Source organism: Kryptolebias marmoratus, linkage group LG1 (assembly GCF_001649575.2).
Source record: "Kryptolebias marmoratus isolate JLee-2015 linkage group LG1, ASM164957v2, whole genome shotgun sequence".
In the NCBI taxonomy this organism is placed as follows: Eukaryota; Metazoa; Chordata; class Actinopteri; order Cyprinodontiformes; family Rivulidae; genus Kryptolebias; species Kryptolebias marmoratus.
In genome coordinates this window covers 3,707,881-3,724,017 of record NC_051430.1, presented here as the reverse complement: position 1 = coordinate 3,724,017, position 16,137 = coordinate 3,707,881, and the positions used below count along the sequence as shown (strand labels likewise).

The window sequence follows — 16,137 nt, the reverse complement described above, 5'->3', positions numbered from 1 at the left end:
ATGTCTAAATTGCACCATTAATGCACTAATTTAGAACGTATCTGATTGGCAACAGCTTCATTTGTCAGCATTCAGTCAGTCTGAGCGCTGATTCCAAACAGAGTTAATAAAAACATCTGGAGGAAGAAGCACAGCGTCAGTCATAAAGTGAGCTCCCTGCGTCGGGTTTTGGGTTTTTTGGTGTTTAATTTATTGTTTTTAATGTCTTCATGTTTTCTGTTCATGTGTTTTTGTCTTGATTTGGTTTTTGTTCTTCATGTCCTTGTGTGCTGTCACCATTCCCTCCTCCCCAGTCACTCTTTGGTCTTCCTGCCATGCCCATCTAACCTAAGTCTTGTTAATTGCTTCACCTGTGCCCACTTTCCAATCACCTCTGTTTAAAAACCCGGTCATCTCCTCCACACTCTGCTGGTTCATTGTTCTTGGTTCCTTGCTGTTTTGGTTTGCTCCATGTCTGGCCACGGTTGGATTTGTTATGTTTAGTTTTGCTGCCTCGTCAGACTTTTGTTTTTGTTTATCTTTAATTTTCAAATCAATTTAGTTTCCCTTTCAAAGATGAGTCTGCACTCTGGGTTCACCTCCTTCTCCCCCTGCCCTGACACCCTGTAGCCTAAAACTCAGCATTACTGAAGCAGTGGGACAGAAACCAACTATATGAAGCCATCATCCACAGAAGAGCTTTGAAATGTTCAGAAAGCCTGGAGAACTATTACTGAAATTATAATAGACATTAAACCTAGCCTGATTGAAAGGTTTGAGATTAGGTTCAAGTGGAAAAAAAAAATTTGTACCAAACATTGAGTTTCAAGCTTGTTTTAAAAAAAAAATTAACTCTTATCTTTATTGCAGAAGGTGACAGAATGCTTTTGCCGGAGTCTCTCTGTGTGTGCACGTGCATTAATTTGTCTGTAGTTTTAGCAAAATATCTCATGAACCAATGAACAGATTTAATGAAACTGTACCTTTAGAAATGAATAACCTTTGCCATCACAGCCAACTGACCTTGGCAAACACAAAAATAGCTATGCTCAGTCAGTTTTACAGATATTAAATTAGTGTGGTAGTAGGTGAGCATTATCACTAATACATACTTCGAACACTAAACATAGTGGGATATTTTTGCTTTAAACAATGAACCCAATGAACCACTGGATGGATAGAAATCAACCAACCACAGCTAATCCGTAAAATGGCTTCACTTCAGTCAGGTTTACAGAAACGGAGCTGAAATTTGGTGCGGCAGTAGGTGAGTTTTTTTCCACTCTGGAGCGCTTTTAATTTGAAAGGCCCTGACCGGAAGTGTTGGCGTTCCTGAACATGTGCAGCTTCCTGCGCCCCTTCCTGCTCCATCCTGAAGCGCCGCGCGGTAATAAAGCTGGACGGACTGTGCACGAGACAGACGTCAGCTCCGCCGAGGGACGAACGATGACAAAACTCCGTCGGTGCCGCTCCGCTCGGCCCGGGAAAACCAGCCTTCCTCTCTGCGCCTGAATATAACAGCCACACAGCTGTCGCATCATTCGGGCCGAGACGTTCCGGTCCGTGCCAGGCTCGGACGGGGATGCGCAGAAACGGGACAGATATCCACCGGGGTTTCAGGCCACTGCCGCCGCCATGCTAATCTGGTGAATATATAGGACAAAGTGGAGCAGAAGTGGGAGGCGGAATGGGATTCCTACACCAGCTCCATCTTCTTCTGTGGAAGAACATCTCCCTGAAGAAAAGGGGACCGGTAAGACGAGACGGTTCGAACTGTTTCGGTGGCATTTCCGCGAATTCTCGTCAGACTGCTGCTGTGCTGCAATGACCCGCTCTCCTGATATTTGATCTGTTTTCAAACGACAGCAGAATAATTAGAGCACAGATAGTTTGGGAAGGTTTTAGCGCCGGATATTCTGGTCACATAATTCAGTGTTACACCGGAGTGCTGCTGGGGAGGAAGGAGGAGGAGGAGGAGGAGGAGGAGGAGGAGGAGCAGCAGCCCCTGCAGTCTAACAGGTTGTTGCTGCTGGGAAAATGACAGTCAGGTGGTTTATTCAAGTCTGCTCAAAGGTTAGCATGGAACCTGACAAATATGCAAATATTGGTTTTGTTAGTCTGATTTCTGTGCTTCCTTTTCCGCCTTTTGTCCGAAGACTGTTATTGAAACCCCTCCCTAGGTGTGGATGGTGTAGTCGTGCAGAGCCCCAGATAATAAGAATGCTGCTTGTGTAGAAGTGTGATCAGTCATAGTACACATTCTTAAGTGACCCAGCATTAGAATATACCAAAATAGCTTTTAACAGCTTTAAGTAAATACGGAAAAGCTGACAGAGTTTGGAGAAACAGGTGTGTTTACAAACTGTTCCCTGTCTGTTCTGCTTTCTCAAAACAGAAATCAACTGATATTAAAATGTTTACAGCCAGCCCCATGCAACTTGTCAGCAGGGCCAGTTGTTTAATTAACTCATTAATTAAATATTCTAGTTTTGATTATATTTTTTGAGGAGGTCTGGCAGGGGCACAGATAGAAAACATGATGCAACATGTAAATAAACAAACAATCAAATAGATAAGAGCCTAGCCTTCTATTGCTCGCCACCTTCTATGCCAGAGTTTTAAGATTATCTTATGACGAGAAGGGACAAAGTTACAGAGGTCTTGGTCAAACTGTGTAAATGGTATGTACAATCTCCTGCAGAACCTGGTGGGATGCCACGCTCAGAGTACGTCTGGAGGATGACTCTCATCCACAACCACTCCAAACTCTAGCTCTCTATCTGTAAACCTGTTCTTAAAGGCCATCTTAAATTGGGTTGACTCCAAATGTTAATTAGTTGTAGATGTACATCCATCGATTACTTTCTGAGAATGTCATTTAACTCTGTTCGGTGGTTTATGAGATATTTTGCTTATAAACATTCAAATAAGCACACAGACATGGACAGAAACAATGTTTATATTTATAGCTAACATTTATCACCCTTTCATCTTTGGCAGCAGGCATTAAATATTAGTTAATTGTTAAGACTTGTCAAAGCACAAAGTCAGTGCTTCATTGTTTACATAGTTTGAGTATTTAAACACAGTCTGGGTTTTTAAACACAAAGTGGAAAAAAGTAGTACAAAAAGAGCTCTGACATTTTCCCAGATATATTGTAGTACAAATGGTTCTGAATAAACACCAGTAAAAGTATTCAAATATAAGCATTCTGAAGAGTTTATTAGGTCAAAGATAGTATAGGATTTCATTTTTTCTTCTACTTTTATTATAATTTTGAAATCAGGATTGTGGGAGAACTAGTGCAGGTGCTTTTGTAGGTCCCTTTTTACACAACGCTGTTTGTAGGTGAAACTGGAACATTTCTGTTGTGATTCAGCTGTTTGTGTACACGACAACAGCAAGCGGACTCTCCACCACTGAAACTTTTTAAACCCGGGCCTCACAGGGAAAGTTTCTGGACCGCTACAGACGGCTGCAGTCAACATTTTCTCTGCGCTTGCAGGAGTAGCTGAACAACAGTAACAATGGCAGACAGCAGAGAGCTGTTTGTGCTGCTCAACGTCGCCGTCAGTCCAAACAAACGTATTTTTATAAACCAGTTTGGATGTAACTGTCCTCGTGCTTGAGAGACTGAAGTGTCTGCGCACATCCGCGTGTCGTTGAAATACAAAAATCACAGCACCATCTAGTGATCAGGCATGGAAACTACAGTTGAGTCAAGGAGGACAGCATTTTTCCCCAATCAACACTGGAAAATCTGTAGCTAGGCCTGTCATGACAACAAATTTTGCTGGGCGATTAATTGTCTCAGAAATTATTGCGATAAAGATAATATCATTTGGAGGCTGTTTTAAACTAATGTAATGATATTAACATAATAGTGTAAGTACATCCTCTCAAAGATTAATAAACCTTTATTTCAACCTTGGAGAGACTCACACGGAGAGATAAAGACAATTAGAGTGTTTTATTGGTTAGAGGTCTTTGGTGCTCGGGCCCCGGCAGGAGACGAGTTTACAGAGAACCGCTGTGAGCTTGAATGATCGAAGTAGGGTGAGAGATTAGAGTAGTCATCCCCCGGGACCCGGACCTGGTGGTGGCGTGGAGGACGAGGAAGGGGAGTCCAGAGGAGTGGTGGAGATCGGGGAGGCGGTGGGACGAGACTTGGCTGGCGAGCAGGAGGAGCCATGGCCGGGGAGCCTTATATCCTGCACCTGGACACGATTTGGCAGCTGGGAGCGAGGATCCATGATGAGTGATGCCGGACAGCTGGGTGAGTCTGCCAGGTTGAAATTACGGCAAGCCTTCACTTCAAAAGAACACCTAACACTGGAACTGGAACACAAAATAAACAAAACAACCAAAAACAGCAGCTGTCATACCCCTCAGAGAGTCCTTCGAAGTGTTTGGTCTGAAAACACCCAGAGATGAGTGAACCTGTAGCTGAGGGGGTAAAAGCATCAGTGTGTTCAGTCAGAGCTGACCTCCTGAACTTCTGATTCTAATGGTGTTGGTATCAGCATTAGAACTCCGAGCACCGATTGGCAGTGAGATCAGCTATTGTTGCAAAGTTAGCTTACGTATATTTATTTTTTTCTTTCTACTTTTTTGCATTTGTAGCAGCAGTGCACTGGAGATGTTAACCAAGGCTGTGCAGTTCTTGCTAAAATGGTGGTCACTAATTTTTTTGTGTAAATTAAGATGATGGTTGTCCTAAACACTTTTCTCTCTTTTTTCAGGTTGCACTCAGTTAAAAAGCAGTACCTACAGGCATTCAAAAATTAAACAAAAAATACTTAACATTATTTTGTTTTAGACTTCTTATATTGTATTACATAAAAGCTATTGACTGCAAGTAATAGATTATAAACAAGAATAAACAAAACGAAAGAAATATCATTTTCTGCAAAACTGCTCTGTGAATACAGTCCTGACTAAGTTTGCAGAAATCTGCTGAAGAAGAAGAAACTGAGTTGTTAAAGCTAAAAGGAGCAGAACAATGGCTAAAAGCCAAAAGTAGCAAAATGCTAAAAGCAGCAAAACGTAAGCTAAATTTAGCAAAACACTTGCTAAAAAGGAAAGTAGCTAAATGTAGCAATAGTTTAGCTAAAAGATAAAAATGGCATGAGAAAAAAGAAGCAAGTATGTGGACGCAGATGTGAAAGAAAACAGTGTTTTACAAGAAACTGAAGAGATTTTGGTGTATTTTTTATAATAAGTATAAATAATGTTATATGTTTTTAAAAGTATAAAAGTTACAAAAGCCAAAAGTCATTATACCTGTCTCCTGAGTTAGCAGTTAAAGAACAGGCTGTTACTGAGAGGACTATCAGGATGTCACAGCGTTTCCTCTGAGCTGAACCTTGTTCCATGTATGTTGGCCACAGTCCTTCCTCAGTGTTTTTTTGGGAGTGATATCAGTGTAACCTTGTGTCAATATAATGCTCTTAGTTTGAAGCATCAGCTGCTGCTGCTTTATTGCTCTTTACTGCATTGAAAATTTGTCTTACCTTTTATTGCTGGGAGCCTGCAATGATATAAAAACCCTGCTTATAGATAATGGCACTTTGTGTGTTGTTGTCACTAAAACTCCCCCTTAGGATAAAGTGCTTCTTTTTTGGCCAAATAGTTATGTTGTTATCATTGTTGCTACTGAAATGTACTACATTGTCAGGACCCTATAAAATGTATTTATTAATTTTTTTCCAAATTTCACTTTTACCTTGACTCTCTGTTACGTTGTTAGCTGCTCCCCACCACTCAAATACCTCATGAACCACTGGAGGGACTTTAATGAAACTTGTAGAATGCAATCATTAGGTGGACATCTACTACTTATTAACTTTTGTTGTCATCCTAATTCAAGATGGCACCTCGGTTGTTATATTTTGATAAAGTTACAGACAAATGAACACGCACACAGAAATGGGCAAAAAAATATCACTGCTTTGCCTTCTGTGGCAGACAACTATAACTACAAATTAACATACAAGATGAAATTATTATAAAATGGCACAAAGAATGCAGTAGTAGACTGCAAAACGTGCAGAAAACTAAATCGGCATTCACAGCATAAACAACACCTGGACACTTGGCTAACTACAGCAATTAAAATGATCAAGTTGTTTAATCAGCAATAGTAATAGTGGGTTAATTTGTTCTATTTTAATAAAAGCAAATACATCATGTAATACATTAAATTTTTTTGTTTGTATGTTTGTTTTGTTTTAATACAGCGAAACTGGTATTTTTGCTTAAGGTCATCATACTGCCAGAATTTCATACAAGCCCCTGTCTACTTGGATTACTTCCTCGTTTTCTTCTTGCTCCATCCTGAAATGTTGCCTTATGAAATGGTACAAATTTTGCCAAGAGACAAAAAATGGCAAAACCTAAAAATTCATAGTAAAAGCTGGAAATTTCAGTGTGTAATCTTAAGATGGCAAATGTGCAGGACAAAAGAAATAAAGGAACAAGTTAATTGTTTCAATTAGTGATAAAGGAAAACTTAACCAAGTTCTGTCTGGCTAAAAAGATCATTTCTAGTAACAGGAAAAAAAAGGGTTTGATTATAAATGTAGGTGGAATAGCTCCATTGACATTAAGATACCTAAAAAATCTTAGCAGTGCAGGGGTACCTCCAATGGGGGGGGGGGGGGGCATTACAATGTCATCATTTTTGGCATTATACTGATCAATAACTCCAATGAACATGAGGTACATCTATATTTTTTTTTCCCCAAAACAACATTGGAAAATCTTAAACCTAAACCTTAATATAGGGATAATTGGTGCAATGATATTTTATTTTTTTTATCTAACTATAAAAATACAGTTAGAATAAGGCAGGGAGGTGGGGATTGTTTAGCAGGTGACTGAAAGCGGTTGAACCAGCACCAGTCCAACCGGTGTTTTGTAGATCAGTCACTCAAGAATCAGTTTTGATTGGATCAGTTCTGGTTAGTGAAATCATAGCAAAAACAGCATGCTCACTTATCTGTTGCAAGATCGCAGAAGCAACAGGTCCAGGAGAGAAACCCAAACATCCATTTACTCAGTGACACTCTCCAGCTCCTTCAGGGAGATCCCAAGGTGTTCCCAGGCCAGAGAGGGGACTTAATCCCTCCAGTGAGTTCTGGGTCTGCCCCAGGGTCTCCTCCCTATTGAACATGCCTCCAGAAGGAGGTTCAGGAGGCATCTTAATCAAATGCCAGAACCATCTCAGCTGACTCTTTTGATGCAGAGTAACCACAGCTCTATTCCAAGCTCCACCATGATGACGGAGCTCTTTGCACTATCTCCAAAGCTGAGCCCGGCAACCCTTATGAAGGAAGCTCCTTTCAACCACTGGTCTCCTGGATGTTGTTCTTTCAGTCATAATCCACACCTCATCACCATAGGTCAGAGCTGGAATGTAAACAGACTAGTAAATATAGAGCTTTGCCTTGCAACTCAACTCTTTCTTTACCATGATAGACCAAAAAAAACGCCCTCATTACTGCAGACGAGGACCCGATTTGTCAATCCATCTCCAACTTTACCTACCATCACTCATGAACAAGACTCCCAGATAACTGAAGTCCTTCACTTGAGGCAAGAACTCATCCCCGACTTGGATGGAGCATTTCACCTTTATCTGGTTGAGAACTATGGCCTCGGACTTAAAGAAGCTGACTTTCCCAGCCGCTTCACACCTGGCTGCAAACTGTGCCAAACCAAAGCAGGGTTTCCCCCAGAAAAGAGGCTAAGCCCGGTGGTAGGTGACCATTTGCCGACCGACTGTGATTTAGTAAAAAAAAAGATTAAAGTTGACAGGAAAGTTGAAAATATGGCTATTTATTATGTGATATTGTAAGATATTTGTGTCAAATATTTACACAACTACAGTTTTACAAAAAGGCACTTTTGAAATACTTTTTTAAACAAAAATACAATTAAAATAAATACAAATTGTTTGCACCTAATTTGAATCCCAATTAAAGTCGCATTTACAAATAAATTAAATAAATGAAAACGTGCAAAGCACCAAGGAAACAACGATAAATTGGCATGCGTCATATTAATATTTTCACTAAGTACAAAACATGCTTACTGTATTCGGTCTTGTAAAGCCACCCGCTGAATTTCGGCTCCACTAACTATTTTGGTCTATAAACACTTCTTTTCATCGGCTGCAGCAGTAATCTCCTTCCATGACTTTTGAACCTTTTGATTATCTTTGTGATCTCTCACAGAGGGATCATATAAATGCTAATACAGGCGAACCAGCTCCGCTAGAGCACCAAAATCGTCCATTTTGAATGGAGCGCGGCGTGCGCGGTCCGTGCAAAGTTACAAAAATTGGGAGGTGCACAACCACGCTGTGCGACACCACGCGAGCCTTTACACGGGGCAGGGACAGTGCGATTGCATCACTGTTGGCGCCCGCACTCTCGTACGGTGATCAACGCGTCAAGTTGATGCGGGTGGAAAAAATTGTGTATAAAAAATGACGTATTTTAAACAAGCAAAGCTTAGCCTCGATAAAAACATTTAATTGTAAGGAAGGTGGTATTTGTAAATCAAGGCAGCCTGTCTGTTAGTTATTAAAGGCTTTTTGCCAATTCAAAAAAAAAAATTGAATTGAGAAAGCACCTCTGATAAGAAGCAAAACATCTTCAACTACGACGTCCAGTTGTTTTTGTTTTTAACCTTTTTTTGCATTTACCGTGTCCTGGATGACTGAGAATCTACACTGAATCTGAAGTTATTTGTGTCTCTAAGCAGGTAGTTCTTGAAGGACAGGTTATTACACTTAAAAATACCTCAAACTGGCCTGTGATTGCACCATTTGACTTTATTGGTTATCACAGCTGCTCATCCGGAAAGCTTCAGTCTGTCTCCGGTCTTTGGTGTCCAAAATGTTCCTTAGACCATCAGTGTGTGTAGGTGGCACAGATCCTTGGATGGAAGATGGCACTCTTGTGCCTCAGTGTGCAAAGTTCAGTACAACAAACAGTTTGTTGGTTTGCTGTTATGCAGACTGTGAGAAGGTTGATGGTTGTTGTTGCCGAACTGGCAGGAGATAAGAAGAGAACTCAGTCAGTTCTGCTGCAGCTGTAGTTAGTCAGCAAGCCTCCACTGAGTTTTAGGCTGTGAGAAGGTTGATAGTCCAAAGGTCTCTTTTGTTGAAGTCTGAAAAGGCAGGAAGCTGAGCATGATCCTCTTTGTGCTGAGGTGAAGAAGGAAGAATTGATGGTGTTGCTTTGCTGGCTTGTAGCAGGAAGAGAGTGTGATGACGGATTCAGTCTCATAAACTTGTTCCATTCTATGGAGTTGGGTTTATATGAAACACACAATGAGAGGCCATATTTACAAACATCCTGTCTGAGATGATAAGCAAACTAATGGAACATAAGACTTGAGCGCTAATCGGATAATATTTCAATCTACTTCTCTCATTCCCATATTAAGGAAATTACAATCAAAACATTACAGGTGGTGAAGGATAATGATTGTTGGAGGAGTTCTGGAAAGCAACTACATTATCATGAAAAAGTCTACAGAATTTGGATCTTGGAACATCTAAGAGAAAGTGGCTGGTAGACTGAAGTACCCTTACTGGTGAATAATCACATAAATATGATGAGCAGGTCCATTTAAAACTTTAAAAGCAAGCAGTAAAATCTTAAAAATGAGTCAGAAAACTGACAGGAAGCCTGTAGAGAGAAGCTAGGACCAGGGTTGTGTGTTCCCATTTTTCAGTACCAGGTAAAAGCGGAGCTGCTGCGTTCTGGACAGTTTGTAGGTGATGAACAGATGGTTTATTTAAACCAACGTACAGGGCGTTAAAGTAATCCAAACGAGTTGTAATAAAAGCATGAATGACTTTCTGCAGGTCTTTAATGAGGAGATACGACCTCATATTGGTGATAAGTCTTTATTGGAAAAGAAAAACAAACTGGATTTCACATTTGTATGGTTTTGTTTATTTCCATTTGAAAGAGCTATCAAAAATAAAACCTAGATTCTTGACAATAGTGTCTAGAAGTAGACAAAGGGCCAATAAGAATATTGACAAAACTACCAGGTACTAAATTTTTTAAAGCTGAAGACTTTTGTCTTATTTTCATTGTGATTGAGAAAGTGCAATTTCAAACAGGTTTTAATGTCATTTAGGCAGTTCAGTAGTGGGTTTAATAGGTTATTACTAAATTGATATGCAAATACATCTGGATATCAACAGCAAAGCAGTGAAAAGAGATGTTATATTTCCTAAAAATCTATGTCAAAGACAATTTTTTTTTTTTTTTTTTGGATATGTCATCTAATCTAATGATGACATAACATAACCTCTACTCCCATTCCATGTAAATGTGCATATTGCGAAGCCTTTAATCCTCACAAAGTCATCAGAAATCCTAATACCTGTCAGTCACTCTGTTCCTGGGATATTCGGTCTGTTTCTAGAAGCTTAAAATTTTAACTCTGCCTGCTGTCTTCCCTTCTGTTCCAGTACTGTTATTACTGGTAGTAGTACTAGTATTGATGTGGTTAGGATTTCGCTTTATTTATTCTTTATTTTGTTTCATTCTGGGGGTTGAAAAAGAAAGTATTTTTAGCAGGTCTACCTGCTGACATCAGAATGGGCACAAGGGGTTCTCTGGAAAGCTTTCTTTTTTATTATTTGTAGCAGCTGCGTCATTTCTATCTAGATTTATTATCAGCCTGCCCTAGTTTGGCCTCATTAAAGCTGTCCACAGAACTGATGACGAGAGCAGAACGTGGTAGTCAGCACTTGCTCAATGTGGCCTCAGTCCCATATGTTGGGCTGTACTGATAAAGAGCAGCTTATACAGGAATTAGAGGAACATCATGGCTGTGTAGCAGTGAGAAAATTAAACTTTCACCTAAAATCAATCAAGCAAGGATTCTCTGAACACATAAACATGCAATGTACATAAAACAAACTAAGTAGCCCCCATTTTTAGGATAAATAGAAGTATTTTGTTAAAATTTGACCATAAATGAGAACATTCTGCATTTTGTTACTCAAGCTATATCATTTGAATGAATCAGTTTAATACAGTGGTCTCCAATCCTGGTCCTCAGGGCCACCATCCTGCATGTTTTACTTGTTTCTCTGCTCCAACACACCTGATTTGAATCAATGTGTGATTAACAGGCTTCTGCAGAACATGAAGAGGTGATTTAACCTCTGAATCAGGTGTGTTGGAGCAGAGAAACAAGGAAAACATGCAGGATGGTGGCCCTGAGGACCAGGATTGGCCACCTCTGGTTTAATATTTTGGTTCAGTACTTTTTACCTGTCAACTCAAAAGATCTTGCTCTTACTCTGCACAGTCAGTAAACAAGTGAGGGCTCTGTTAAAGGAGGCACATTCTGCCAATTCCTTTTTTTTGAATTAGTTGACACAGCTTTCTCAGGTCTTTATGAACCAAGAGGACGTAAACCAACTTGTTTTTTGTGCTGGACTTTACATCTCCTTTCAGAAAGGCCCCTTATCCAATGTGTTGTCATTAGACTTCCCTTCATCCCTCTTTATTATTAGTACATAATTACATTTTTACAATGTGAGAAAGCAAACAGGAAGCAGTCCCTGAGCTCACAGCTGCACAAACCAAACTGGTTATTGTCAGTTTCTTTCTCAAGTATTTAAAGCCATAATAGTTATGAAAATACACAATTTTTCATTATTTTTTATTTTAATTTATTTATTTTTTTGCTTTTAACACAATTTCTACATCATTCAATGATTGTTTTGGGTTAATGTAACTCAAACTCATCAGGGTTTTTGGAACAATTGCGCGGGTCATATGTTTGCGCGGGGGTGATTCGCTATTGTGCGCCGGTCATTGGGTGTCGCGTGCACTGCTCATTCGGTATCGCACGCTGGTCTGTACGTAGAGCTTTGTCCGCTTTGACGCTTCATACTCCTCTGACTTTGAAAAAAAAGGAGTTCATTGTCTTTTGACCTTTCTCCGTGACATATTTTATGTTGCAGTGGGTGTTACCGTGTAAAGAGGTACAAAAAGGCAGCGGTTTTGGGGGTGCGGGTGGAAAGAAACTTGTATAAAAAATGACATATTTATAATAAACAAGCGTAGCTTAGCCTGGCGGCCCGTAAGGCTTATATGCTGTGGGAAACCCTGAATTAGAAATACAGACTCTGGAATTATTTTAGGATCAACAAAAGAAAAAAACAAACATCTCCCTAAATAACACAACTTCACTCTGTGTTTAATATGCTCTTATTGATATCCTAATTTATTTAGATTTTGTCCCAACTGATGAAGCCACACCCAGTTAGGATTTCTAACTGAACTGACAATAATTTTCTGTGGTGACAGCTTTCCTTCCTGTGCACACCGTGGCTCACCTGGAAAATTAGTTGTTTCAAAGTATTTTTCATTCAAGTATCACTTTTAAAAAATATAGTGTGCTGTTACAATAAAGGCATCTTGTTAGAAGTTATCCATATGTCTGTTCTCATTCTCAGTAGGACAAAGTTGCCTGCAGCTCCTAATATCAGCCCAGAGCCGGTTGCACAGATCTGGTATATTTTTTGTCAAACGTTTTGAGTAACTTCATGGTTTAAAACCAAAGAGATCCCAAAATCAGTGACTGTATTCTTTATGGCATCTGAATTTTAATCCAGCAGGAACCGTTGTTTTCTGTCTTTCTTTTTTTCTACACTGAAGAAAAATATAAACGCATCACTTTTGTTTTTGCTCTCATTTTTCATGAGCTGAACTCAAAGATCTAAGATTTTGCTGTGTACACAGGAGACCTTTTTCCTCTCAAATGTACAGAAAAGCAGTCGGTTTCTGGTGCCTCACACAGTGCACAGCTCCGTCACAAAGAGTTAATGAGGTTGTTGATTGTGTTGCTGCACTCCTCTTCAGTGGCTGTGTGAAGTTCCTGGACGTTGTCAGGAACAGGAACATTCTATCATACACGCCGATCCAGAGCATCCCAAACATGCTCTGTGGGTGACATGTCCGGTGAGTATCCTGACCCTGCAAGAACTGGGATGTTTTCAGCTTGCAGGAATGGCGTACAGATCCTTGCAACATGGGGCCGTGTGTTATCATGCTGCAGCATGAGGTGATGGTTGTGGATGAATGGTACGACAATGAGCCTTAGGATCTCATCACGGTGTCTCTGTGAAATGCACCTGTATTCACTGTCCATAACATACACCTACCTATACCATAACCCCACCGCCACCAGTTTGACATCTGCCCTGTAGAGTGAAAACATGGATTCATCCGTGAAATGGACACCTCTCCAACATGCCATATGCCATCAAATGTGAGCATTTGCCCTCTCAAGTCGGTTATGACATCAGACTGCAGTCAGGTGGCGAGCCTGATGAGGACGACCAGCATGCAGATAAGCTTCCTCTGACAGTTTGTGCAGAAATTCTTTGGTTATGCAAGCCGATTGTCGCAGCAGCTGTCCGGGTGGCTGGTCTCAGACTATCTTGGAGGAGAAGAGGCTGGATGTGGAGGTTCTGGGCTGGTGTGGTTACACGTGGTCTGCAGTTGTGAACATGCTGTAGGGAACTCGAGCCCTACATGTCACAGGGGGAACCACCAACAGTGTCTGGTGCCAGTTGGGCCGCCTCCTGCAGGCACTGAGGAATTTTTCAAGGAGTTTCCCATCCAGACAGCTAGAGGCAGTGGGTTCTAGTCGGACAGCGGGAGGTGGCGGGGGGAGGTCGGACAGCAGGATGCAGTCAGAAACAGGGAGGCATCTGGTGGAGGTCAGACAGCGAGAGGCAGTGGTTCTTCTATTGAAGGTTTGAATTTCAGGTGGTCCTCTTCAAAACGTTTATTGCAGTCAGTCACCAGACTTTAGCTTGTAATTTTCACCAGGAGCTAAACTAACTACGTCTATCAAACTTTCTTGTCCTTTGGGAAGCTGAAGAATGACAGCTGTTGTAATTTTGGGTCAGTTTACACAAATAATTGCATCGCACTGAACCATTTTACCCCCACACTATCAGTATTTGTTATTTACTGCCTTGTTCGTGTTCCTTTTTTTGGCAATAGTTACAGCAGACTTCCGTGTGATCACTGAAAATGCAGAACAGACCCTAGTAGTTTGTTCAATAATTTATTATTATTATCGAATCACTTCATTTCACCTTTAAGGTAACCTGTTGTTATTTATGAATAAATTCTCAAAAAGTGTAGTTTTGCTACATTTTACGTCTTCTGATACAATCTTAAAGAGGATTGTATCAGAAGGATATTGCCTTAATTGGCTATCAAAAGGACTTTTCTGTATCTGTTAAAAGTCATGTTCACTCTGCTTCCAGCCTTGATTCTTGTTTTCTGTCTTCGCAGTGATGAGATCGGGTTCATCCAATGTCCCGAGGCCCGTTACAACCGCAGTCCCATTGTGCTGGTGGAGAACAAGCTGGGTGTTGAGAGCTGGTGTGTCAAGTTTCTGCTGCCATATGTCCACAATAAGCTGCTACTCTATCGGCAACGCAAACAATGGTTGGACAGGGAAGGTATGTGTTTATTCTTGTTTTTTTTTTACAAATCAGCTGTTTTAATGGATTCTGCATAGATAAGGTGTAGATTATATCGAAGCTGGTAAATCATGTGAGACATTTCTGTTGTAATACATTTCTTTTAAACATAAATCAATTAAAGGCCTCGCATTCATTTAAGGACTGCATATTGCACACTTTTTATGTCAGGGAATAAACTAAGATCATTCAATGGTGACAAATTACGTCGTTTTAGTCATTTTGGTCAAACCTTGAAAATAATGTTACAAGCTATCTTGTGATGTTGCAAGTTCTCATGAGATATGTTAATACTCACTCAGAGTTTGTGCTGTAGTCTCAACTACTACCTTATCAGATTTTAGCCCTTCCATCCATCCGTCCATTATCTGCCACTTATTCCGGAGTCCGGTCGCAAGGGCAGCAGTTTGAGCAGGGAAATCCAGACATCTCTCTCCACAGCCACCTCTTCCAGCTCACTTACTGACTTACTGCCAGCAATGCAAACAAGACTGTTGCACCGTTTTTATAAAGACTGAATGCGACTAGTAACAGACCCCAATCCCATAGTCACAGAGCACCCCCACAGGGTACTCGCAGGAACACGGTCGAATGTCTTCTCCAAGTCTGCAAAACACATGTAACATGTAACATGGTTGGACAAACTCCCGTGCCCCCTTGAGGACTCTAGCAAGAGTAAATCCCAGTGTTGCACAGCTGGGATGGAACCTGCGTTGTTCCTCCTGAATCTTAGGTTCAACAATCAACCAGACTCTCTTCTCCAGCACCCCTGAATAGTCCTCACCAGGGAGGCTGACGAGTGTGATTCCCCTATACTTGGAACACACCCTCCAGTCTTCTTAAAAAGAGGAACCATCACCCCAGTCTGCCAATTCAGTGGCCCCAAATTTAGGCTTAAGCTCAGGGGGATTAAACTCCTCCTACATCTCAGACAGGTGTCTTTTATCCCTACTTCTAAAACTCCTCTTCAAACCCACCTACGTTCCTTGACTTTTAATACTTTGTAAAGAGTTGATTATATGTTATTTTTGTCTTGTATAGAGTTTTATTTTTTTATGATCTTATGGGTTTTACGGTTTTTTGTCTTGTGAGTCGTGTTTTATTGTTGACTCTGTACAACGCTTTGGTCTGCTGTTGTATTTTAAAGTTCCTTACAAATAAAGTTGGATTGGATTGGTTTGGATTTTTGGTTTGCTCGGGTCAATAAGCTGTGGTGGCCATCTTGAATGGGGTTGATCAATTTTAGTTGTTTATCAGGCAAGAATAGGAGGAGGTCACCATCACAAATATTCAGGACTAGTAGGTTAAACTGGTATTAAACTGGTATTGCTGGTATTTTAGCTCCTCTTGTTGGAAACACCACATCACATAGAGAACTGTATGAATTTTGTGAACAAAGCTGGATCTAGAATAGGGTTGGGCATCATTTGAATTTGAACGTTTCCAGTTCCTCATTTCAAATCCGGTTCCTAATGATTCTCGATTGTGAGAATCTGTAGCACCCTTCAATTTGTTACACCCTTTTACATTGAGTATAACTTGTTATTTTCCTCAGTGTTGGTATACAATGTATTTTATTGTTTTACTTACCTGATTCTGACTTCATTGA

At 40.6% G+C, this 16,137-nt stretch overlaps 1 protein-coding gene across 2 annotated transcripts in view; it reads left to right on the top strand.

Annotated features, from left to right (window-relative positions):
• The first annotated feature begins 1,352 nt into the window (after positions 1–1,352).
• Positions 1,353–16,137, top strand: part of abca2 (ATP-binding cassette, sub-family A (ABC1), member 2) — a 98,528-nt gene continuing 83,743 nt past the window's right edge. For both annotated transcript variants that reach the window (XM_017432713.3, XM_017432711.3), the window contains exon 1: positions 1,353–1,732. In XM_017432713.3, the coding sequence (XP_017288202.1) occupies positions 1,667–1,732 (66 nt within the window). In that variant the 5' untranslated portion in view covers positions 1,353–1,666. The remainder of the gene's footprint in view (positions 1,733–16,137) is intronic.